The following is a 25943-nucleotide window of genomic DNA, read 5'->3' as shown; positions in this document are numbered from 1 at the left end:
CCATAAAGATTGTAGTTGAAACATAAAAAAAAATGCAAAGCACTTTAAGGAGTGCGAATACTTTCTGAAGACACTGTTGGTAAGCAGTATTCTGTGTGTCTTATCCATCAATGTGTGCGTGTGAATAACATCTGTTTTGCTGTATGTTTTCTTTTTTTTTTGTTTTGTTTTCAAAGGAAAAAGAGCTTTCATTTTGATTTTGCCGTAAGGTATTGTGGTCGATTGAGTTTGTTTCTTGCATAGACTGGTGATTCATGTGCTTTCTGTGTGCCTGTCATTTCCCTTCGCTCCTCTGCTGGAACTTGCCGCCTTCACAGCTGCCTGAAAAGTGTTTTTATTCCCCGACAAGTCGAGATTTGACTTTGAAGTAATAAATTCACATAAATTCAAAAACGAAACAGTTGTACATCCAAGTTTAGACGGTGGTTTTTGCAGATTGTTGCACTGTAAAAATGGTTAGGTTTGGTGCGCTTAAAAAAAATAGATGGCACAATGTGGATGGAAAATTACTTAAATACTGAGCAACATCTTAAGAAATCAGTCAGGAAGTTAGACTTGGTACAAATAGGTTTTCCAAATGGACGATGATTTTTATTGTTTACAAAGTGGCTTAAGAACACTGAAGCCAGTGTTTGCTAGCGGCCCTAACAAAGTCCAAGAAAATGAGCTGGCAGAGCAGAAAAAGTTTGTTTGAAGAAGATGAAGAACCTGACTCTGTTCCTCTAGTTCAGTCTGGAGGAATGAACCAAGATGCCAACAAATTACTGAGAGAAACTCGTGGAGAGGACCCGACAGGTTCGACCCGAGTCCTGCAGTTCAAATGTTGACGTGTGAAATAATTTTTGTTGAAAAAGTGTAATCTGGTTAATGTCAAACAACAAGAGGGAGGGGAAGAAAAACAAATGTTTTTTTTTTTTTTTAAACTGAATGTAAATATCTGGTTTCAACTGTAGCTGGCTTAAAATGAGCATTATGGGAAACTGATAGTCTTATTAAAGCTGTTCCTAGTTTTTTTTTTATTAAGCTCATATAAAGTAACTGTATCTTTGGGTTTGTTGCAGCCAATAGAGTTTCTTTCCATACCAGCCTTTTATCTGTCTTCATAAAAATGATGAAGTAACAGTTTCTTTAGGCTCTTTGTTCTCTGCTTCGCAGCCTACTGCATAAATAGTTGTGAAACGCTGTGAGAGACACCAGAACCAAGTGGATGTACAAACAAATCTGTAAATGAGAATCATGAGTTTTGAACAACATGGAGGTTTGTGCTGATAAGGTGGCAGGAGACCAAACTGTGTTCCCTTTCATTTTTCCACTCGTGACTGTGGTTCTATTTCTAAGGTCCATGCATCATTTTAATTGATGAAACAATAAATGAAGCACAAAAAAATTTATTTTTTTTTTCATTAGAAAATCTCTTTTTTTTGTCATTTAGAAATGAATCAAATTTTCTGATTATATGTACACTTCTGTATTTATCTTCTCTGGGGATTTATTCTCTACTAATTAACTAATCAATCTCTCACAAATCAGCCAGATAAATACAGATAAATACGGTATATCTTCCAAATGAAAATATCTTAGATCAGAGTTTATCAGCTGCATGAAATAAATCAAACATTTATTTGATTTATGTTTAATAAATGATTTTTGATTATTTTTACAGTTAAATTCTACTGAAAATAAATACTTTTGATGCATGGACCTTCACGCCATCTATGTCTGTCTGTTAATTGTCCATTTAAATGTAGGGAAACATGCACATTGCCAGCAAAAGCTTTTGTGTTGATGCTTCATTCAGTCATGTAATTATGGATTTTGAAGCAGCATGTCTAGTAAAGTACTCAAATCAATAGCCCTCCTATAGTGAGATATTATTTTTCTGGCTATAAAACAATGTCGCCGTATTTTTCAAATCATCTGCACCAGGCGACAGCGTAATAATTCTCCTGAAATAGTGTGTCAGCTTTTTGGCCTGGTGTGACATCTGAGTGGACATCTTTTTGAAAAGCTGTAAAAATAGTGTACAGTTTTTCTATTTTTCCCCATATTTTATTGGTATTTTATAACTATAATGAAAGAAGATATAGGAACAGAATATTTTATTTTCCTTTCTAGCCTTCCTGTTGTTCATTTGTTGTTTCTGCTGAGACTCGGAGGTGACATGACGTCGCTGTGAAAGGCAGCAAAGACAGCAGTTAGCATAGCTAGCATGACTAAAACAGCCAGAAACCGTTTGCTGTAGAAACTTCAGCTCTCCTGTTGTCTGCTGAAAGCTTTGCTCGGTTTGTATGGACTGAGTTAAAGTTAGCCACCAAGCCAACATAATAATCTTAGCCTATAAGCTAACGATAGCTTTTTAGCTAAATTTGACTTGAAGCTAAAGTAATATTACTTTTTGTTGAAGATACCCAACATGCTAGCTTAAGCCAACATGTTACTGATAGCATTTTAGCTATCTAGAGACGTACTCTAGTAAATTCAGTTTAACTTTCAGTATTTTTTTAACAAATCAAAAACGATAAAAGTAGCTCAATTTGAATCTTCAGTTAGCAACAGCGTCCATCTGAATAGTGAATCACTCTATTTATGTTCTTTGAGGTAATTGTTTGAAAATAATAAACTGATTTAAGAGAAGAAAATACCCACATTTGTTCCTTTCTGAATAACACAAAATCAGAGGAAAGCTCAAACTTTAGACAAATATTAGTATAATCCACGTGCATGAGCAACTTTAAGCCATTGAACATACAAGAAGTGGTTCACTCCATCATGAAGAGCCACTCAAAGCGAGATGGGACTTCAGCTCTCTTATATTAGGCAGCCATCTTGCTTGTGTTTCTCTGGCTGCTCTGAAGCTGACTGCAGTAGAAATGTGTTGGATAAAATCCCTCTGTCACCGTCTTCAAACCCTCTCTCTCTCTCTCTCTCTCCCCCTCCCCCCACCTGCCTCTGTAGTCTCTCTGTTTCTTCCCTGGGGGGGCGATGGCAGGTCTCTTCAAGGCAAGAGCAGCAACCTTACGCATCATCAAACCACTTCACATTCAGAAAACGCAAAAGCTACAATTCAGCTGCGCTTCATCCTGCTATTTTTCCGGGCGTTGCCGGGAAAATAGCTCTTACTGTAGCGTGGTTATGCACTGCCGCCAACAGGCAGTGCATGGACCCAGACAGGTTTTTGGATTTAGGTTGGTGCTCTTCCTTCTTCCTCCTTGCGATGCTTTACTTCCACCTTATGAATTTGCTGCCTCCCGAATGCCTACCTGACCGGGTTTTAGGGTAACCTTTTCTGTCTCGGCCGCGATTCTATCGCTTTACTTCGTACCACAAACTGGCCGGAGGCTTGCATGTTCTTTTGCTCTCTGCCCGTCCTGCTACAGTTAGCTTCGCTATTTTATTTTCAACTTAAATCTATAGTAAAGTAAGAAAAAAATGGCAGCATGCGCACCTGGGCTTTGCATTCCACATAATCTCTGCAATGTTAGTTACAGTAGTTTCAGATATCAATCATTTGGTATCGGTGTAAAAGTCAGCATTCACATGTTACCCATCGCTAGATGTTAATGCTGACCGGTGTAGACGTAGCCTCTCTTAATTGGAATCTTTTGTAGTAAATTAATTTCCACAGCCAAGTTTTAGTTGCAGATTTTTTCTCTTCATCATCAGACGGAATGTTTTTCCTCCTACTAATTATTCTCCTACTCTTCACCAGCCCTACTGAGGATTCCTGTCAAAAGTTCATCCCATTTATTGGGGTAAGTAGGAAAGCCGTACCCTGGCTTTCTTTGTCTGGATTTGTCCAGTGGGAAGTTGAATTTATTGCCTTGTAAAGTTACCCGTTGGCTGAATACCTCCTGTTCTTCTCCCTGTTCCTCCATCGTTGTTTAGATGGTGAAAGTTGGCATTGTGGAGCAAACATCTGCAGCATCAGGCAAGTACTTGTTATCACATTATTTAAAGCAGCGTCTTTTGCACAGGGCTGCGTAATAAACCTACAAACGGACAAATGGAAAATGTTTATCAGCTTCATCTAAACTCTGTTCACGGCCTTATGAGCTCTTAGAGAAACGATGTTTCGACTTTTTCTTCTTTTAAAATTTCCGTCTATTTGAACCACATGTATGATATAGGCCAGTGCTGTCCAAAGTTTGGCCCCCGGCTTTATTCTGCACCCAAATCACACGGTGACTTTCACTCAGAAGCAGATTTTGCTGTTCCCAGATCAACTTTTAATGAATTAATACAGAAGGTTTTTCCAAACCCTGGTCTACTAAATGATTTCTTTAAAGAGGTAGTGTTATGGAAAATTGACTTTCTAGATTTACATCATGACATCATGTTATTCCCTCATCAAAAACATACCTGGAGTGTTGCGTCGATTCCTTCATGCACGTTTGAGAAATCCTTTAATCCCCATGGCAACCATTCAGCCGAGCAAAATGCCTGGATGGACCTAGCTCCGCCTTCGAGGACAAAGCTCTTGCAGCTTCTGAGCTTCTGCTTCACACAGCAACTCTCCGCCTCTCGACTCCTTCAGACTAGCCAGCAGCAATTAGCAAACACCTGGTGGAGCTGAGCATCTGCTGAGCTCATTATAGGAGCTACTTCTCAGTGCAAAGCTGGTAAAAACGTAGTTAAATGTTAATAGAGAAGGTTAATAGATGACGTCTTGAAGGTGAATTTTAAGAGATGGAGGCCCAATTTCAAGGTGTTAAATTGGGAAGTGAAATTTCTTTTAAGTTCTATTATATATATATTTATATGGCATTTTTATAACAATTGAAAGCAGCACAGTTACTTGATTGTGCTATAAAACGACACTATGTGCCTGGAAAATACATAAAACGGCCCCATTGAGGTTGTAAAAAGTTACGCTTTCAGAACCGCTAAAAGCCATTTTAACAAGATGACAGCTTATTTAATAAAATCCCAAATTAAATAAGCTGTCCAACTGTGCGATGTTTTAACAGCAGCTTTCGTTTTCAGGAGACTCTGATGACGCAGCACCTCTGAGCTCGTCTCTGCTCTCCTCCACGCCTCCTCAAGTGTCCCCCGCTTTTAAAGAGGCTTCGCCGACACCGCCGCCTTCTCCCTCCACCAACACCAGCTTCTGTGCTCTCAGGTTTAGAGTTAATTGGGAAATCTTTCAGGGTCTGCTTTTGTAAAAACAAAAATCTGGTTGACATAAAGCCGCCTGTTTCTCTGCAGTTCCAGCAGCCAGGCTGAGCTGATGGGCCTTCAGGTGGATTACTGGGTGGCTCCGACGGAGAGGAAGAAAGACGTGGAGAAGCGGGACTCCTCCTCCAAAAACACTTTGAAGTGCAATTTCCGCTCGCTGCAGGTCAGCCGGCTTCCACCAGGGGGCGCAGAGCCAAGCCCCCAGCCCACCATGTCAATGACTGTTGTGACCAAGGAGAAAAATAAGAAGGGTGTGTCTCTTATTGCTTTTTTCATTATTTTAATAAAACGATGCTTAAAATCAGGTCTTTTACTTCAAATGTTATGTTTTAAGCCTTGCAGAAAGCAGGCTGACTCTGAATGCCTCTGTTCCTAACAATGTGGATGTCTGCTGTTGCCTTCTCGCAGTCATGTTTCTGCCGAAGAAGAGCAAAGACAAGGAGGTCGAGTCGAAGAGTCAAGTGATTGAAGGCATCAGTCGCCTCATCTGTGCTGCCAAGCACCAGCAAACCATGCTGAGAGGTCAGATTATCTGCTGTTGCTTTTGCTTTTCTCTTTATTATTACTTAGAAATTGTGGAGTACTACTTACTTTTAAAAATTTTGAACATACTTAGAAAGTCCAGAGAATATTTACTTGTATTTATCTAGCAAGATCAGGAGTTTCTAGTTTATATCCTTTAGATCAATGTCATTATATTATTTTTCTTCTTTTGCTCTTTTCTTTGGTTTACTTCGTTTGTATTTCCTTTTTAATTTGTGTAAAGCACTTTGACTTGCCTTGTTGCTGAAAATGTGCAATAAAAATTACCTTTTTATTTTTTAAATTGTTTTTAAGGAAGAGCTAGTTAAATCATACAACAAAGTGTGGCCCAGGACAAACAAATGAATAAAATCATTGTTAAAATGATTTTATTCTGCCCTTGAACACAAATCCAGAATGATTAAAAAACAGAAACTAATTGATGGCCCAAATGTGGAAATTGTCTTTTTTTTATTGGAGGTTTTTTAAGCTCTTTTTATGACTTTTATGGCACAGATTTCATAAGGATTTTGTTTGTTGTTGAGCAAGTAAAACTGAAAAAAAATAAATCACTAAGCATTTTTTATTTATTTAATGACTTTCAAGTTCAAATTCAAAAATAATTCATTGATCCCAAAGGGAAATTAAATATTCAACAATAAAATGTTGTGGCGAGCCAGTAGTTTACATTTTCTAGTGTCCAGTAGCGTAGGTAAGATTCTTGTTGTAAACTATTAAGAACAGTTTTTATGTCATTAAGTAATTGCATTTTAAGGAGTAAGTATGTTACTTACTCAAAACTAATGGTATTCTAACAAGATACTGCCTGTGTTGTTTCTAGGAAGTCTTTATGAACACAATACAGATAGAACTAGATTGTTTTTCACTCTAAAGCAAATTGAAAAACTAAACTAAAACAGCCCAGAATACGTTTGTTCATGGCTGGTTTTGTGTCTTCTCCACAGTGCTGATTGATGGAGTCGAGTGGAACGATGTCAAGTTTTTCCAGCTAGCAGCTCAGTGGTCCTCACATGTCAAACACTTCCCCGTCGGGATTTTTGGGCACACTAAGGGCCCGTACTAGCAGCACCGTGAAAAGAGACTGAAACAAGGAGGACAGCCCCGTTGACCCCTGTGCCAAGATTTTAACCCCCTGCCTCCTTCATTTTTCTCTGCTGTCTTAAGTTAAACTGCCACTCTCCACTGTTGCATTTGTCCGATTATTTAATATTGCGTTTTGTTTTGTTTTTTTATTTATGTAAAGCTGCCAGGTGAAAATGACTTTACCCTGCTTAAAAAGCTGCTGATGTTTTGTAGACCTTTGAGAAAGTAATCTTCATAAAAGGCTTTTAACCTTTAACATGTTGAGTGAGTCATCAGGTAGGACCTGTTTTATTTTTCTTTTCTGCTATTTTATTTAATGTTTGTGTTTTTTTTAAGGTTTGTATTAAACCAGCAAAATTATTATAGTACATAAAACACATACACACACAAAAACACAAGAGAAGCTGCCATGGAATGAGATGCTCTTACTTTCAATTCAGGTTTTCCCCCCAGGTTTTCTTTGCCGAGAAGTAAAAAAAAAAAAAAAAAAGATATCTAGCTCGAGTAGCCTGAAGTTGATGTAAAATCAGTTAATTGAACTGTCATTAAGAGATTTTCTTTCACTCCATACAAACTTCTGTATTTTGTATTTCTACCTCTAAAAATGAACTCAAAATATGTCAAGTGTTGGGAACAAAAATAAATTAAAACAAACATTGGAATTCATTAACGTTCAAAAGGCAATGGTTGCATTGTTAAAGGCAGGCTTAAAGTGCATGCTAGAAGCCTCCCAGCCACCAGGGGGCAGCGAGTACTCACAAAGAATGAGCCTGAAACAATTCCTAAAGTCCCATGCAACTTTTTGCTGGTTCTGGAATCAATATTATTAGCAGCTAATTAGCTTAGCATAGCATAAAGAAATCCGAAACTGGCAAATTTAAAAATTCGCTTTAGAAAGTTCTGAAGTTTAATCTTATGTATTGTGTCTTAACAGCTGTATTACTAAGCTAATAGCCACTGGCTACAAAAACTCGGCTAAGGAAAGAAGTAAACATCCTTCCACCATATTGGACTCACATTGGATGTGACCCAGAAATATGAAGTTTTGATGTAATTGGTAAAATTGGAAGAATCCTAATTTTCTGTGGCATAAATTCTCATCTAACTGAACCTGGGTGTACGTTGAAAAATGTCTATTCCTTTGAGTTTTCCTTGTAAATGGGAATTAGTTGTAGAATGGCCTACCTTTACCTCTAAGATGTTTAATCCTCCTTCAAGGGAAAGTTAAGATTTTTTGTAATAAAGTTCTGGAAAGTTATCAGTCATATACCAGTTAGTTTATAGAAAAGAAAATACATTTGCAGGACATAAATGCTAGCTAGCTAGGTAACCAGACGAGCACCCCGTTTTATCTGATTTTGTCCATTTAAACTCAAACTATGTTATAAAGTACTGCGCTTTATTAGGGAATTTTAAAATTACACGAGCAAAAACTACTAGCTTTTATTAATCTGTTTATTTAATCTTGGTCTAACAAGTTCAGTTTTGTTTGTTTTCAGCTCACGTTCACAGTTTGCTTTGCTCGTTCTGCTCCACATTTTTCCACAAATAACCTCGCTGATTTCTTCAAATATTTCAGCAGCATGTTTGAAGGACATCTTTAAAATAACATCCACAAGTGCGCCTCCACGTAACCCATCAGAAGCTTAAAAAGCGGCAACCTCGTCACTTAAGCTCTTCCAAGTTATTCAAAGGCGTAGTAAACTTAATGCAAGTAAGTTTCTAGTTTTACCAGTGAAGTTGTATGCTTTACATATTCAGTTTGAGTTGTTTGAAATGACTAAAATCAGCCCAAACAGGCGGACTAGCTGTCATCCTTTCTGAGGATGCATTCACAAAACTTCACTTTCAAAAAAAAAATCTGAACTTTCCCTTTTAAGACCAGCACTCCTTCGCACTGCGTAGCTTTTTTTTTGCTGAAAGCTCAAAGACTTTTGATTGTTTTTAGGGGTTTTCTGCGGCCAACGCGAGTTTGTTCGTCACAGCTCTCAGCCTGTGTGCCCTGCTTTCTCTTACGTAGAGGTGAATGTATCAAAAGGTTACCTTACTGTAAAGCACTTTTAAACGTTTGTGTAATTTAGATTAGCATAAAATCACTCTCTCCCCCGGGGAACCTGCAGGTAAACAACCGGCTGGCTGCTGCGAGCCACCAGAGCTGAACAGCAGCACAAACGAGTGGCGTCGTCGTTTATATGCAAAGCTAGCCGAGCCGCTGTATCCCATCTCTGCTGTGTGCTATTAACACACTAATAGGCCCGGTGCGGGGCCTAAACGGAGTATTGTAGAGTTTAGTTCAAATATTCTAAGTTTAGAGCAGATTGTGAACGTAGTGAAGCTTCTCTTCGAGTTTAGTTATGTGTCCAACACACTTTTTGCCCATAAATTGTTACTGACTTAGAAGTTTGACCATAACCGTCGTCATTTGTTTAAGTGCCTAAATTGCATAATTTGACAAATCAGTATAAGTAAGCATCCCTGCCTACTATGGTGCTGAGTCTGGGCCCCAAGAGAACTTAAATAATAATAAAGTCCAACACAGATGAATAGTTACGTCTGTTCACGTGTGCGATGCTAAATCGCATTCTAGCCACTTGGCTTTAAGTAAAATAAACCCCTAATGTTGAGAAAACCTTTGTTGTTTCTTCTTCTTCTGTGTAAAATATATTTTTATTTTAATTGTTGTTTTCAGAGAAAGCTTGTCAAGACTGAAGGTTGCTTAAAGACTACCACTGTAATCCCAAAAGAATTGGGAATAATAAAACTACTATACACACTAAGATCTACTTCTTGTTTCCTTTGTTTCTGTTATATGCTCAGGGGATTTTATGTAATTCATCTGCCCATGCAGCCATTATCCAAACATGTGGGGTCGCTGGGGTTTTATGTAATAATTAAAAAAGAAAAGTGATCAAATAAGCAGTGCACTGCACCATATTTTGAAAAGCAGAAGCTGACAAAATCTGACTGCTGACTGTAAGGACCTCAATACAGCCAAAAATATCAATGTATTTTATTTGGATTTTAAGTGCTAGATAAACAGAAGTTGGTGTGTTCAAAATCCTTTGAAAATGTTTTAAAAACATTTGTACAGAGACTTATTTTACTCTGATGCCCTTCAGAAATTACCAAATTGGTAATTGAATCACCAGTGAGTAATTTAATCTCAGGAACAAGGAGCTGATGGGAAATCAATTACAAACTAAGTTTTATCAAGATATTTTATGGTTCTATTGTGATAATGGTAAAACTATTTATTACCCTTTTTTAGTGATTGTATGGCTGTGACTGCATGACTCAGCAGTCCTAGCCTCACAAACACAAATACTGCTCTTGAAATGATTCCCACTTGTAATTAGGACACAACTCACAAAAATAGGATTTCTTTTTAATAATCCTATTTAAAAATGTAGCTGTATTTATTGGTGCATCTTTATTGAACTAACAGTAGAAAAATTAGTAACAATCCTGACAATAGAACTGTTTTAGGTTTTTTTTTATAAAAATATCAACAAATGAGTTTATCGTGACAACAATAAATCAAAAATCGTTTGAGAAGTTTCTCACGATAAATGATAAACGATATGATAAATGGCCACCCCTACCATACCTAATTAACAATTTCAATTTGCATGTGTGTAATGGGAAGAAAAAATATTTTTTGTCTTGAAAAATAATTTTTAAAAAGCTTTTTCATCGCTAAGTTGCAAAAGTAGGTAGCCTATGAGGTAAAATATGAAATAAAAGGTTGTGTATAGTGATGTTCGTAATTACCAGTCACGTTCGGAAAAGTATGTTGATTAATAATATTTATTTTTTCCAACATTAGGAGTATTTTGTGTCCAAGGTGGAGCAGAAATTGTTCACACAAGTTTAAAAAAAAATTTGAAAATTGAGAATATTTTGTCCGGATTTTAATGCCTTTATTTTCCTTCTTTTTTTTTTCTTTTTTTTTTGTAGTTTATTACTTGCTACAGTTTGGTGGACCACCGGATGACAGCGGAGGGGAGGCGGGGGAGACACGAAGCTGCTCGCAGACTACCTACACCAAGCGGGCAGAGGAGGTACGAAACAACGTAGAAATCAGCGGACACGCAGTCCATATCCACCAGGATGTAGAACCAAACCAGCAAGAGCAGTAGTGCGCCACATCTACCCATTTACATAAGCAGATGTATCGGGTGGAGTGGTGGAGTTAAAAGGCCTGTTTCTTTTCAGCGTGGTCAAAATGAAGGAGCTGAAGGGCTGCGGTATGCGCTGTTCAGTGGGCTTTCTGTCCCGCAGAGAGCTGATCGGACAGCCGCTCATGAAGGATGAATTCCAGAGACGGAGGCTGGCAGGCTGCACTAGCCTCTACAAGAAGAATTTGGAGGGCCATTTTGGCTGCGTCAACGCCATTGAGTTCTCCAACAACGGCGGAGAATATCTGGTGTCTGGTAAGAGTTGGCGAAGCCTGGCTGCAGTTTTCCTGCTAGCATGCTAACAGCGGCTGTCAGCTGCTTCCTGGGAGAGACTCCGCTGCTAGCCTAGCTTAGCTTGTTTTGCTAGCTAGCAAACATGAACCTGAGGACTCTGCAGCTCACAACACTGCTACTGTATGTCAGTGTTTTAAATTACGTGTTTAATTTCTAAATTCCACGTTTCTGAGCGAGGTTTGTGTAATAAATGACAACACTGTTTAGCTCCACAGAAGGTTATAAACAGTCATCTGGCCCAGTGTGACAGCTTGTGGTTGGCCGTTCGCTGTTTACCTTTGGAGCTGCAGCTTGGAAACTGCTTTATTGTGGCTTAATTCAGAGTGCATCGTTGACTGCGCTAAATTCAGGACTACAGTCGAGCCCCGTGGCCATGTCACCGACACTGGCATCAAAATGAGTATTGTTAGCGCATTAAGTTTCTCCGTAGTGTTTATATCAGGTTTCCTGATTAGTTTGGAAAAGTACGGGCGTTGATTAAACCATTTTCCAACGCCGGATAGGTAGAATCAAATTAAGGGAAAGTAATGCTGTTAGCAGACTATTTCCACCTGTCCTTTCATCCCTCAAGTTATCAATTTATTTCTCCTTACAGCTGGTGGTTTTTGCAGATTTCACAATTGAACCCATTGTTCTGGTCAGGCTCTGGCATCATCACTTAATTCAACTTCAGTAAGCTGAACAACTCGTAACTATGCCTCTTACAACAACACATTTTTCTGGATGATAAATTGTCCCAGAAATCATGGCGATAAACAATAACATTGATGTTTCGAGGCAATTTTCAAGTAATACATTGATAATAGGATCAATACTGCACGTTTGCCTTCTCTGAGACTAGTAAACTTTCCACTCCACACTGGAATAGGAAGACATTTTAAATATCCAAAACACAACAACCAACAATAAATAAAAAGAAAATACAAATCACACACAACCAAAACCAGAAATAAAATGGGTCATGAAGTCTCTTAACAAAATTGTGCTTCAAAAAATGTTAGTCAGCAGAATCAAAAGTATCAAGCTCATATTAATTTATTGTGCGATCCGTTGCTTATTGCTGTGTTGTGATGTTGCCTCTTTTGAGAATGAAAATCTGTTTGTGCGAAACGTGTTTGTCCTTATTTTTTGTCCACATCAGGAGGAGATGACCGGCGTGTGCTTCTGTGGGATATCGAGAAAGCCATCCACTCCCATTCCAAGCCGGTGAAACTGAAGGGCGAGCATCTCTCCAACATCTTCTGCCTCGCCTTCGACAGCTCAAACTCAAAAGTCTTCTCCGGCGGTAAGGCGAGCGCAGACTTGATGGCAGACGCACAGACGAAAAAAAAACACGTACACACGCTCTTCTGATGAATGTTTTTCGACCCACACATGAAAAGAAAACGCTCAGGCCTGAATTCAGGCTACTGTGTCGCCAATCGCTCCTGCTTTTAATTTTAGCCAACATGAAGCAGAAGTTTTAGCCAAAGTTCAACGCTGCCAGGGATGGAGCGTTTCAGCCTTGGAAAAAGCCCCGACACGAGACATGCAGCCATCCAATTGTCATGTTTAAGCAAACTTTTGAAATGTTGGGGGGAGAAAAAGAAGAAAATTAAATAAAAGACAAATCAGATGCGTTTCCAAAGCAGACATGGATGCTACAGGAACAGGAAGTAGAGATTTTTCGTGCCTCTGGTAAGGCAGAGGCTCATGAGTGGATGGGGGAGTTGTTGCGTCAGAACTTATTTGGCAAACGTTTCTCCATCTCCTTCCTTTGCGTGTTAACTCAAAGGAAAAGCCAAAAACCATCTGAAGGGAACGCGAAAACTCTTTTGCGAAAATGAGAAATGTACTTTGAATTTTGCCATTTCCTTCCACCATTCGTGATGCGATATTCAAAATGCGCTCAAAGAAAAAAAAAACATTGTTGAAAACATCAGTGTTTTTATTACATCCAGCGTAAATTACGATGGAGTTTTGTTTCAAAAATATGAGTGATTTTTTAAAATTTATTTTTTTAATGGGGAACCACACATTTTGAAAGCTTTGCGGCCTTTATTTTCATAAACCTGTAATTAACACCCACTCATCCATTCATTTGTGTGCTTTTTTGTCTCCCAGGAAACGACGAACAGGTGATTCTTCACGATGTGGAGAGGTGGGTACAACAAAAGTCCAGGACTCTTTGTTTCTGAAGCACTTTTCTGCCGTTTCAAAGCGGCCGGCTGATGCGTCACACTGCTGATTTGAATTAACCTGTGGCCGACTGTTGCTCCTGCAGTCAGGAAACTCTGAACGTGTTCCTGCATATAGACGCTGTGTACAGCTTGTCCGTCAGCCCCGTCAACGACAGCATATTTGCGAGCTCGTCCGACGACGGCCGCGTTCTGATCTGGGACACCCGGGAGCCGTCGCACGGAGGTGAGGACAATTGAATCCGAGCTGTCGCCACGGACTGTTTTAGTTATTTTTAATCACTGTCGAGCTCCTAAAAACATTTGGAGAAGTCTTACGTTTAGCAAATCTTTTGTAAGCGTCCGAAGCGAAATGTTGCTTGAAACCAGACTGTCTCTTGCACTTTAAGAGGAAGTCAGTAGGGGATTTCTGCCTGGATTTGGGAAAAGACGCAAATCCTCACTTGATATTAAATATTGCGCAAGCTTGTTCTTTAACAAGCTGCTGGACAACAAAAGGAAATGCAGTTGTGTTAACTTGGCGAGGCTTAATGGTGTTGACATACAAACAGGATGCATCATCACCTTTCACTTCTATTTTGGAAACCTTCCTTGTGACCGAGTCGGTCACAAGGAAGTCGGTCGATAATAACGCTGACCAGCCGGCCTTTGAGCTGCGTTGTTATGTCGGCCTATTAATGTTCGCCACAGTAAGGTGTTAACACAGCGTCCATCCCAAGGAAAGTCTCACCCAATTGAATATTTTCAGGACCGTCTTCAGCTGTGATCAAGGTACGTTTTGAGGGGTGGACTTGGTTTTATCACAATACTTTGTGATAACAATAAAAGTGACAATAGGAACCACTTATCACCTTTTATTTTTGGTAACTGTGTGACTGTGTGTCACAGTAATTGCAGCCCCACAAACACACATACTGCTCTTGGAAAACATTCTCATAATGCACTTCTTCATGACACAAGTCGCGTAAAGAAGTGTGGTTTGTATCACTGCACTCCACCCGGTAACTGCGTCTAATCATGTTTTCAAATGTGTTTATGTTTTTTGATACTCGCTTATTGAACAAACAGTGGAGAAAATTTGTATTAAAAAAAAAAAAAAAACGATCCCAAAAATCTCCTCAGTTTTAGGGATTTCTAACCATTAATTGGAATTTATCATAACGACAATAAATCAAATATATTATAAGAAATGTATCACAGTAAAAGATAAACGATGCCACGAATGCCCGAGCCAACATTTCGATAAACCAGAGCTCAATTTCTTTTGCCTTGGCAAACTGAAGTCCTTAACAAAGCCAAACTGGGTTTTTACCATCGACATGAACACTTTATAGTGACGAAACATGACGGTGGTGGTGGCAGTGTCATGCTGTGGGAATGCTTTTCTTTTGCAGTGAGTAGTGAAGCTGGTGTAGTTACATTTAGCTACCACCGGCATGCAGACGTTTCGAAAATTGGGCGAAAACCCCAGAAAATAACGATTAACATTCAGCCAAACTTTCAGTGAAATGGTTCAGATTTGTCCATATAAATTTGCCAGAATGTCCTAGTCAAAGTCCAGAGCGGAATCCAGGTCAGAACCTGTGGAAGGGCTTTAATATGGATGTTTATGGATGCTCTCCATCCAGACTAACTGAAGAACTAAAGAAGAGTAAACATTTCAGACTTTACATGTACAAAACTTGTGGAAGAAATCTTTAGTGGTTTCAATTTGACAAAAACAAATTAATATGTTTCCAAATCACTGCATGTGTTGTTTTTATCTTCATCATTTCTGTACAAATCTTTGTACTACATGAATACAATCTTTCTCGGAGAGACCTAAGCGACAGTTGTACCTCTCACTGCTTTGTGTCTATTTATTTTAACCCCCGCAGAGCCGTTCTGCCTGGCTAGTTACCCTTCAGCCTTTCACAGCGTGATGTTCAACCCTGTGGAGCCTCGGCTGCTGGCCACGGCCAACTCAAAGGAAGGAGTTGGACTGTGGGACATTCGTAAACCACGCAGGTGAGACGTCTGTCTGCTTACTGTGGGTGGATCCAGCAAAGAACACGCTTCCTTCTGGAGGAGAACCGGATTTAATTGCATGAAATTGTTAAACTATTGTCTGCGAATGTCGGAAACGCAACTTCATCTGGATTTTCTGCAGTTGAATCGTTTAGTGATTGGGGTCTGAATGTTTTGGATTTTTAACAGCAATCTTCGTAAAACTCCGTTAGCTGTCCCAATTTAAATATTCTCACAACCCTATAAGTTATGAAAGTGATACCAATCAGAGCATCACCCAGTTTAAACAGAACTTTTTCCACATCGAGATATATATATAAATATATATCTGAAGGTACCTGAAAGATTCTCATATCACGAGAAATAAAAATCTCTGCTCTGGTTTAACAAAGAAGGAGCTTTTGGATGCGATTTCCAGGCGTTACGTTTGGAGGATGCATTTTTAACTCTGTCCACCAGAGGTCGCTGTTTCCCCACTGATGAACCACTGCCAGGCCTCTCGCTCCAGCTTTTATTTCATTCCTGTAAACAAACCATTTTACATTTATATTACTACAACTGAATTATCTTTAATTCAGAGTTATTTTGAATGATGTGGAAAAATAATCATATTAAAGCTTAAATCCCATATCTAATTCAGTTCTGGGTTTTGTTTCTCTTTTTTGTCCACCGCTTTAATAATGTGAGAAAAGAAACAATACAGCTGTAACGTGCTGTTAGCCTCACTTTAGCTACATGCTAAGCCATTATTTTTGTGCACCTTTACACCCCTGATCCCAGGGCTAGTATGAACTGATGCATAAAACATCTAATCATCCTTTCTTACACCCAAAAATGTCAGAAATGAAACAACGGAAACTTCCAAATTTAAGTGGCGTATTGAACCGTTGTCTTAGCAACTGTCAGCTCCACTTTGTATTACTCCATTCGCTCTCAAGGAAATTGAATCTATGAATTATTCATTGGTGTATAGTCAATGATTTCATAGCCATAAAATTGCATCAAAACTGTTGGTAGAAGTGGGTAGTAGTTTGCCTTGTGACGTTTCGAGCTCTGTCTTCCCTCCGTGCCTCGCAGCTCTCTGCTGCGCTACGGTGGCAGCATGTCCCTGCAGAGCGCCATGAGCGTCCGCTTCAACAGCACGGGCACGCAGCTCCTGGCCCTGCGGCGCCGCCTGCCGCCCGTCCTCTACGAGCTGCACTCCCGCCTGCCCAGCTTCCAGTTCGACAACCAGGGCTATTTCAACTCCTGCACCATGAAAAGCTGCTGCTTTGCGGGCGACAAGGACCAGGTGGGTCAACAAGTCATAAACCGAAGCGGCTCCGTGCGCACGCCAGAAAATATGCGCATGAAATCCTATACAGAACGAGTAAAAGTTTCCATTTCATGGACATGCGAAAGGAATTAAACCGACGTCCTGCCTGTGATAAATTACCAAGAGGTGATGGATTTTATCCTCCTGTTCTTCTACAATATTCTCAAGCTAAGTTGTGAAAATCTCGTCTCTGTCAGATACTTTTCACTCATTACTGAATTAGCGCAGCCTAAACGTCGAGTTTTTGAGTTTTGAACAGTGACAGACATGCCTGAGGTTTGGCTAAAAGCGGTTGGAATCTGACCGAGATGAGGAACGGCTGGATTTTTCTTTTGGTATCTGAGCTGCACTCCATTTTTCAGTGACTTCCTCAAACTCTGCAGGCAGCTGAGGATTTTCTCAGTGTGGTGCTGAAGCAGGCGGTTGCCAAGAGGTAGCTCAGAGCATGATTGATGGGAAGGACGGTGCAGGGGTGAGGGGATCCTTTTGGGATGCAGCATTCCTACCGGACGCGTCTTCTGTCCGTCTGAGGCAGAGCGCACAGGTGTTGCGGGTTAAAGCTCCTTCCTGTGCCGTCCACCGAAACTCATTTAGCTAACCTGTGTGGCTCAGTATCCTGTGAAAAACAGAGATTTTTATTTTATACGCCACGTCGTCGTGACTTGGGGTGGATTTTCTGTGTTAAACCGCTGCAAACACGGGCGAAACGATGATGTGAGAGGAAAATGATACACGGTTTTCAAAGTGTTTTAGAAACCAAAATCTGTTTCGCGTTGTGTACGTCAGTGTTGCATCACAGGTATTATCATTTAAATGTGCCAAATGTGACAACCATAAAAAGACGTTGGTTTCAGTATTTTTTGAGCTATAATGTTTGATTTATGCTTAGGCCTGCCACTATAACAAATAGTTCTGGACGATAAATTGTCCCAGACGTTATCGCGATAAACGATAATATTGTTGTTTTGAGACCATTTTCAAGTGATATGTTGGTAGTAGCATAAAAACGTGTTTATTTTAAATTGAAATATCCAAAATAAATAAATGAAACAACACTGGAAATTGAGAATTAGGTCTCTGTAAACAAATTCGTCCTTCCACAAAAAGGGTAGTTTAGAACCACAGCACCAGACTGAAAACTTTTATCATCAAATTTTTAGTAGGAAGAGAGAAAAGAGAAAATCAATAAATCATACAAATGGAAATCATTGAGTTTATCAATTGATTTATTGCTTATTACGACAGCCCTAATCATGCCTTTTTTGCAACTCTTATTGTCAGTAATGTGTTTAGCCTGTTGGGTTACAGTTGTGTAACCATGGCAACAAAGTAGGACTGCACGATATTACAAAATTTTCCAATGGTGACATCGAAAATTGTTCCTTTTTTCCTCTTTCTCTCATCTGTGCTTTTATCAGGTTGTTTTAAATAATATATTTACGCACCTGTAGGTATTACATTAGCATGAAACATGCAAGTTCATAACACTTGGTGTGCATTAGCCAAGAGTTATTGGCTAATAATTATCTATAATCCCCTCACACATGTAGAGATATTTTTAATATCTGGTGCAACATGTTTGGCTTTCTAACTGTACGACCAAATAGAGATTTAAAGAAGAGGGGCAAAAGCAAACGAGGTGGATCAGCGGTGCGTGCCAGCATCTAATGGCTGCGTTCAGGACATGTTACTGTGGAAGTGTGTCTTCAGTCAGAGGCATTCAATAATATGTTTCAGTCTTTGGATTTGTTGCGAGACTGACTGTTGGTGGAGATTCTTCTCACCTGCAGCGTCGACATTCACAGCAGCTCTGAAGATTCTCGAATGATACGAGTTACGACAACATTTGAATTTATTTGGGAGTTATTTAGTTGAACTGAATTGCTTTTTATGCCCGCACCTACTGCAGATTGTAAAGACAAAGATAGTAGAGGTCAAGAAGAGCTGCTGGGACATCGTAATGCTGGGGAAAAAAACAAACTATTTACAAAAATATGCTATCATGGTTTTACTTTGATGCTCCTAAAAACAAACAACGAGAGCTACAACGGTAGATGAAGGCATAATTACAAGTTCAAACAGTCCAAACAAAGATCCGAACATGAACATTTGTTCTACAAAATAGTGATACGGGTCGACTGAAAACAAATGCACGCCACACTTTTCAGCTTTTCATTTCAGACTTTGCATTTTTCTTCCACGGTTATCCTTTTCGTTGGTCCCAGTAGAAATGAATCAAACTGTGTTTGTGTCCTCTTAAAGCCGTGAAACGGAGATCAGGAGGATATTTACAGAGGCGAATTAAACAAATTCTTCTCAAGTCATTGAGCAACAAAATTGCAAAAAGTATTTTTGGCGTTTTCACTTCTTGTCAGACGGGCCTGGAGACATTCCTTCCCTCAGTGTTACATGTGTCTAAAAGAATGTGAAGCCCACATCGACCCTGTCAGAACTTCCTCCGGTAGAAACGGTTTAAGTGAAACCATCTGTTCATAAAGCCTAATAACAGTTCAGGCAGCGAGCAGGAGCTTTGTTTAGGCCATAACACGTGAAGTCTGCGTCTGACTGCAATCTCAACACTCTGATTAGATCTGCTGGGTTTCTGCTTCGTCTCTTCGTCTTCTAGTTTCTCTCCCTTTTTGGTGAAGTAAAGTCTCAGTACTTTATTTTTTTTTCTCTCTCTTCAGTACATCTTGTCTGGATCAGATGACTTTAATCTGTACATGTGGAAAATCCCAAACGACCCTGAAGCAGGTGAGTTGTTGGTTTGATTTCCCAGATTCCTGGTTGATTTTTCACATTCCTGCTTGGAAAACGTTACCTGAATCCTGCGGTGGGAGATTGTTTACCGAGCGCAAGAAACACCTGCAACAGCTATATTATTTCTTATAAAAGAAAAAAAGACAAACATACTGATGCTGATTTTGGACGTGATTGAGATTGTCTATACAATTTTTTTTGAATAAGAAAAAAAAAAGAGGAGGAGTCAAAAGGTTTTCAAAGAAAATGCTAAATCAGTTTCAGATTTTCTAAATTACATTTGCATATTTTTTACCTTCTATGCTAAAGTTTTTTTATCCTACTAACTTACTAAATGTGTCTTTTATTGTTCATCATTCTACAAACTATGATCAACACACTGGTAGAGTTATGATACATTTTCACAATAAAACAACGATTTCTAATTGCTCACCTTTGTGTGTTTTAACCACGAGACATTATTATTATTTAGTAATTCTTCAGTTTTTCTTCTTGTCATGGTTTTTCTATGTAATGTTCCATGTACAACATTTAATAAAATCAGTTGTGCAACAGGAAGATCATGTATATATACATTTAGCATATGGTCGTGTTTTCCGCCGTGACGCTGAGCCTTCTCTCCCCAGGGGGTCCCGGTCGCGTGGTGAACGGAGCCTTCATGGTTCTGAAGGGCCACCGCTCCATTGTGAACCAGGTTCGCTTCAACCCTCACTCCTACATGATCTGCTCCTCCGGAGTCGAGAAAGTCATCAAGGTGAGCAAAGAAACATCTCTGCCGTCGTTTTAAGAGTCGAGTTTCGTCGTTCTCTGTTGAGGAGAATCTCTTCGTTCAGTCGGTTTGATTGAAGCGTTAAAGAAACTTTTGCACTTTGACAGTGTTCTTATCCTTCAGAGAGGCAACGTCACCATCAACTCTACACATGGACTAAACTGAGATTCTTACGTTGTGATAACCTTGAATAAAAATGCCATGTTTTCAAAGTAGTATTAGTGTTTGCACAAAAGATTTTGCCATTAATTGCTCTTATTTCAACAGAAGAGTATTATTGTTGTTGCTGCTGTTAAAATAATGCAATCGGTATGTTATTACTGATATATCAATTTGATTTATACCATATATGTTGTTTTAATGGTATCAAGCAAAAATGTAGCACATTGCTAAATTAATATTAGTAGGCCTGTAACGATGACAAACTTTGCTGGACGATAAATTGTCCCAGAACTTATTGCGATAAACTATAATATTGTTGCTGTGAGACTGTTTTCAAGTAATAAAGGTGCAATAATGCAAGAACAGATTCTCAATGATCAATACACTTTAAATTCTAGTGAACATTTAAACACTGGAACTGGAAGACATTTAAAATTTCTAAAAATAAATAAAGAAAACAACAAATAAAATGAATTATGACGCCAAACTTCTGGGACAACATTATCATCCAGGAAAATCTATTTTTGTGACGTGCCTAAGTGTCACGTAGGAAAATCAATTCTGGTACAACACCTCCAATCTCAGTTTCCAGTGTAAATGATGACCTGTTTCTATAAAAATCAGCAGTTTAAAGGTTGGTAATAATGTTTTTTTCTTGAACCACTATGATGATTTCCAGGTCAAAGTCCATTAAGAAGATAAGTACTTTAGTCTTTGTCGTACTCAAATTAGCTGTTAGCTTCAGGTTCATTAAGAGTTTTACAAAAGACGTCAAGCATTGTATACTTTGAAGCTAAAGTATTAAAGATGAACTTGGAGATGTCGGCTTGTTGCTCTTCTGACCCAGGTGTGGAGTCCGTACCGGCAGCCCGACAGCGAGGGGGATCTGGAGGGCCGGGTGGAGGACCGCTCCCGCAGCCTCTACAGCCATGAGGAGTACATCAGCCTGGTGCTCAACAGTGGCAGCGGCCTGTCCCACGACTACGTCAGTCAGTCCATAGAGGAGGACCCGCGCATGATGGCCTTCTTCGACTCGTTGGTGCGCCGGGAGATCGAGGGCTGGAGCTCAGACTCCGACAGCGACCTCAGCGAGGAGGCCATCATGCAGCTCCACGCCCGCGGCCGCCGCTCCACGCGGGCCGCATTGGCAGCTCCTGTCATCGCCTCTGCTGCCGACCGCCGCACCGACTCCGACAACTCCTCGTCTTCCTCGTTGGCGGGACCCGACGCCTCAGGCGGTGAGGAGCGAGCCGCCGGGGAAGACGGGGAGGAATGTCCCAGGAGACAGAGGAGACGCCCACAACACCAGTCGGGCTTCTTGGCCAATGAGGACTCAGACTCCAGTGAATTTTGGCTCGACCCGATGCCCCGTCCTCGCTCGCCCAGCCCCAGGGAGAACTCCACGCTCTCCAGCCCCAGCAACTCTCCGTCGCTCCCCGCCGAGGCCTCCAGCTCCTCCACATCCACCTCCAGCTCCAGCAGCGACGACGAGGAACGCCGCAGCGCCGTCCGACGCCAGAACGTGGTGAGACGGCGGCGCATGAACGTGGTGTCCAGGGCCGGAAACCGACCCGAGTCCATTCAGGCTCTGTTCTCAGCCATCGACTCGTACAGTTACCCGTCGATCTCCGTCGACGACCTGTCGTCCTCCTCGTCGGACGACGAGCCGAACTCCCTGGAGATCAAACCCCGGGCTTCCGCTTCCAGAGAGGAGGAAAAGCGCCTGAGTCCATCAGAGTTTGTGTGTCTGAGTCCGGTGATGTCTCCGGAAAGCCAAGACAACAACGGGAGTGACAGGACTGAGCAGGGAGGGCGCTCCGCCGTGTCGCCTCGGCTACCGGATGAACTCGGCAGCCCTAACGGCGGAGAGGCCAACGACATCTCCACTGTCGCAGATGGCGTCTCTCAAAGCCGACGTAGTCCGGGCGTGAACGGGCAACACAGACCCGTCACGCCGTCCAATCAGCGCGCTTCCTCGGAGTCCGAGGACGAGATCGGAACGCTAGCCGAAGAACCCAGGCTGCAGAGGGAGAAGGGCCTGGCGCAGAGCGCTCTGAAGCGGACTCACGTCGGGTCGGAGGAGGCCGAGTTGGGCTTGTCGTCCTCCGAAAAGAAGCTAAAGACGTAACAAAAGCCTCTTCTCATTTGTACCCAGAACAAAACTTAGGAAGTGGATTTTTTTTTTATGAGCTTCTACAACTCAAATTTTTTATTTTTTTTTCCATTTCGGACTCCTAGTCATGACTCACATGACCTCACACTGCTAAAGAACAGCTAAGAATGGTTGTTGTTGTTGAAGAGCAGACAGATTGGGCTGTATCTCCATCGTTTCGGTAGAACCTACAGGTTGCATTAAGACATAAATAAGCTGCGTGTTGGTACTACATGAGAGGCGTTTATTTTTATGTGACGTCAGTATTCATTTTTTGTTTTGTTTTGTTCTTTTTCCCCTCCACCACCTCCTCGTGTTCTGATCGCTGCGCCCGGATCCGCAGTTCGGTTCTGCCTCTGCCGACTAAAAGAACTCGTGCGCAGCGAAAGCTTTGAGGTTTTTAGTTGAGCTTTGTTCTGATCAGGTTTGTTGTCATTAAGTGTTTCTCGGTTTACGCTGCTCCAGGAAGCCTGAAGAACTGACTCCGGGTCAGTTTCCGCTTGTATAAACTGTGTTGACATTTTGCTTTGTTTTTGTGTTCTTAATCTGCCTACAGTTACAAATCATCTCACTTGTGTTTTCTTGCAACTAAAAAACTGACATGTGACAAAAAAAAGAGAAAAACATCAGTGTTTACTTACTTTGATACTCGCCAACGATTTGAAATAATTAAGAAATTTTATAAACGATTCAAGTGTTGCTCCACTGAGTCTCCATGGCAACGTGATCTTGATCATAATGGAAAGTTTGTCCAGCTGTGAGAGGAAAAGAGCAGGGTGGTAACTGATAAAATATTTCATAATTATTTGAATGTACTGTCCTCCAGGGACAAAGTGAATTATTTTAACACACTGTGGGAACAAACACTAGTGACCAGCAACATTTACTGACAGAAATATACAGGAAAAAAATATTTTTATTGTAATAAAAAAAAAGAATGAATGTAATTACATTCGGCCACTGGGGGGCAGTAGAAACAAGATACTGTCGTGGAGATGGTTCTGAATAGTTGGATCATTGGAAATGATGCTAAAAATGAATCAAACAGGATTTTTTTTTAAATATTTATTTTTTTCCTGAATCTTTAAAGTGTGAAGCTGGATTCATCAGATAGCGTAATTTAGACACAAAATGTTTTTTTTTCCCAATTTCAAATTTACATTTTTAAACTGTGCCAACTCCTCGGTGAATCTGACCTGATGTGGAAAAAGTTTTATTCCCACTGGAGAATTTTTGTGTGAATTGATAAATTCCTGAGGAAAAGCACAAAGCAAATTCTGACCCATCTTGAGGCGAAGACCATCATTTGGCTGCCCGTTTCCTGCAGGTGATGGAATCACTCATACTGCGACGCCCAACAGGGGGATGGTTATTCATAAAGCACATGGTGTCACTGCTGTCTGAGGGAACGGACATCGCTGCTGATGGGTAGAAACTACACATATCGACAGGCTGTGAAGATGGATAAATTAGGAAAACACAAAAGGAGATGACAGAAGGACAAGTGTAGACAGAAGAAGGGAATGAAAAATGGGAAACGGGTGGATGGATGTAAGAAAGAAACAAAGAGGAATGAGAAAACAAGCAAAGAAATGGGAATAGGAAAGGAAAGAATGAAGGACACATGGAAGTAAAGATACAAGGAAGGAGTAAAAGAAGACACACTGATAAATGAAGAGAAGAGGGGACAACAGGAATGAATAAAGTAAAATAAAAAGTAAGGAAAGACAGGAAATGGAGGAGGATGGAAAGAAATTAGGAAACAGGAAAAACGATGAGAAATAATGTAGGAAGGAACGAAACGAGTAAAAGGACATGATTTAGAAAAGTAACCGTTAGACTACGAAACTGGAAATAGGAACTACTTTCCATATCTTCCTTTTCCTACACCTGGAATAAAAACATGACTCAAATTCCATACTTTAGTAGGAATCCTGCAGAGTTTGCGCTTGGTGAAACCAGAGGATAGGTGGGGTGGCGCGGCGCTCGCCCAGGACTCACTTCTTGTTATTCATGCAATCACAGGCAACATCCTGGCTTACCAAGTGGATGTTCTGAATGTAATCTGGAGGCAAAACTTCTCATCAGTCGTGTATTTTATAAATTCCTCACATTCCTTCACTTGCGTGCCAAGTCAAAATAATTTCCTCATCATATAAATATCAGCAGGAAGCAGCCTTCTTGTAGCTCTGTGTGATCTCATGTTGCTCTTCTCACGTCTCTACATGGTCACGTCGAGGGCGACGCAGCGTTAACGTGTATCTTTATTTATACAGGCGAGGTTAGCCGAGGTTCTCCTCTTCCTCCAACTGGGAGGAGCCCAGTAGAACCACGGCCTTGGAAGGCCTTCCTCCGGAGCAGATAGACGAAACGGTGCAACGTTAACGTTATTTTGAACTCTGCATCTTCATCCTCTTATTTCAACACTGCGGCCGGCATCCTAGGAAGGGCTGATGCTGAAAAGTGGGACTGTACATGCTGATGTGATCCCACGTGGCGTTTTAACCCAAACAGTGGGAACCATCGCCGCCCAGGCAGCAATTTTCCATACATGGCTCCAGCCTTAACGCCGATTGAAGAATTCCCCTTCCGACATGACTGGAATACCTTGGGTGGCTGCCAGAGACCAAACACGACGCGCCAGCTCTTCACATGAGCCTTCGGGGAGCCGGCAGGAGCGTTCTCTTCTTCTCCAAACGGCTCCGTTTTGGTGTTAAGAGACACGAAACCAGTCTTTGGAAAAAAACGGCTCAGGCTTGGATCAGACGGAGAACATACGTTACCAAAAACTTTCACTACTCGCAAAGAGTATTATTGGATTTAGGTTTGAACTTTGACTAGGCCATTTTAACACAATAGTTTGCTATTATATATTATGTAGTTATATAGATCCAAACAAGTCTTTCTCAGCTCCTAACAGGTTTTCTTTATGTAATTGGGTCCATCCGTCTTTCATCACCTCTGATCATCTTCCCTGTCTCCACCAAGAAAGTCATCCCAACATCATGATACTACCACTACCATGTTCTTTTAGTTTCCCTCCAAGTAGCGTAATAAATGTTAGTTTTGTTCTAACGTGACCAATTGACATTTTTTTCCCTTCTTAAACATGATTGCTGTTGGGGCTGGACAATAAATCAATAACAATTATATACTGTGATAGACACATGATCTGTATCAATAGATAATATGTCTAATAGAGTATTCAATAATTTCACTCAACTCTAATCCAGAAAAAAAAACCCAGCATTCTGGGAGTTATAAGCAGAGGAAAAACATCAGCTAAGCAAAGTTGGTGGCATGGCCTAACTCACTCGCTCGTTGGTTA

General features: G+C 40.6%; 2 protein-coding genes across 8 annotated transcripts in view; both read left to right on the top strand.

Annotated features, from left to right (window-relative positions):
• Positions 1–9578, top strand: part of pacs2 (phosphofurin acidic cluster sorting protein 2) — a 63778-nt gene extending 54200 nt beyond the window's left edge. For 2 of the 5 annotated variants that reach the window (XM_081603550.1, XM_081603549.1), the window contains exons 19-25: positions 177–209; positions 3710–3752; positions 3886–3928; positions 4984–5119; positions 5206–5426; positions 5584–5697; positions 6663–9578. In XM_081603550.1, the coding sequence (XP_081459676.1) occupies positions 177–209; positions 3710–3752; positions 3886–3928; positions 4984–5119; positions 5206–5426; positions 5584–5697; positions 6663–6781 (709 nt within the window). In that variant the 3' untranslated portion in view covers positions 6782–9578. Of the gene's footprint in view, positions 1–176; positions 210–2955; positions 3661–3709; positions 3753–3885; positions 3929–4983; positions 5120–5205; positions 5427–5583; positions 5698–6662 lie in introns of those variants that run through there. The other 3 variants (XM_081603551.1, XM_081603552.1, XM_081603553.1) reach the window with 3 other exon arrangements.
• On the top strand, positions 8400–25695 carry dcaf5 (ddb1 and cul4 associated factor 5). 3 transcript variants are annotated; one of them, XM_081603554.1, is made up of 11 exons: positions 8400–8515; positions 10759–10862; positions 11083–11234; positions 12415–12558; positions 13377–13413; positions 13537–13676; positions 15328–15457; positions 16535–16748; positions 19460–19526; positions 20159–20286; positions 21311–25695. In XM_081603554.1, the coding sequence occupies exons 1-11, from the start codon at positions 8510–8512 to the stop codon at positions 22589–22591; spliced, it is 2403 nt and encodes an 800-aa protein (XP_081459680.1). In that variant the 5' UTR covers positions 8400–8509; the 3' UTR covers positions 22592–25695. The 3 variants fall into 3 exon arrangements, with proteins under 3 accessions (XP_081459680.1, XP_008397193.2, XP_008397195.2); XM_008398971.3 differs by having other exon boundaries at positions 11017–11234; XM_008398973.3 differs by lacking the exon at positions 8400–8515 and having other exon boundaries at positions 10803–10939; positions 11017–11234.
• Positions 25696–25943: the final 248 nt, after the last annotated feature.

The sequence above is a fragment of the Poecilia reticulata genome, chromosome 22 (assembly GCF_904066995.2).
Source record: "Poecilia reticulata chromosome 22, P_reticulata-male-v2, whole genome shotgun sequence".
Taxonomy (NCBI): domain Eukaryota; kingdom Metazoa; phylum Chordata; class Actinopteri; order Cyprinodontiformes; family Poeciliidae; genus Poecilia; species Poecilia reticulata.
The sequence above is the reverse complement of the archived record's forward strand: the minus strand, read 5'-3'. Positions and strand labels throughout refer to the sequence as shown.

Excerpts from the sequence above, each read along its gene's own strand:
- dcaf5 (XM_008398971.3), top strand. Across the intron at positions 11,235-12,414 it reads CGGAGAATATCTGGTGTCTG|GAGGAGATGACCGGCGTGTG; the intron begins GTAAGAGTTGGC and ends TGTCCACATCAG. Across the intron at positions 13,677-15,327 it reads CCGGGAGCCGTCGCACGGAG|AGCCGTTCTGCCTGGCTAGT; the intron begins GTGAGGACAATT and ends TAACCCCCGCAG.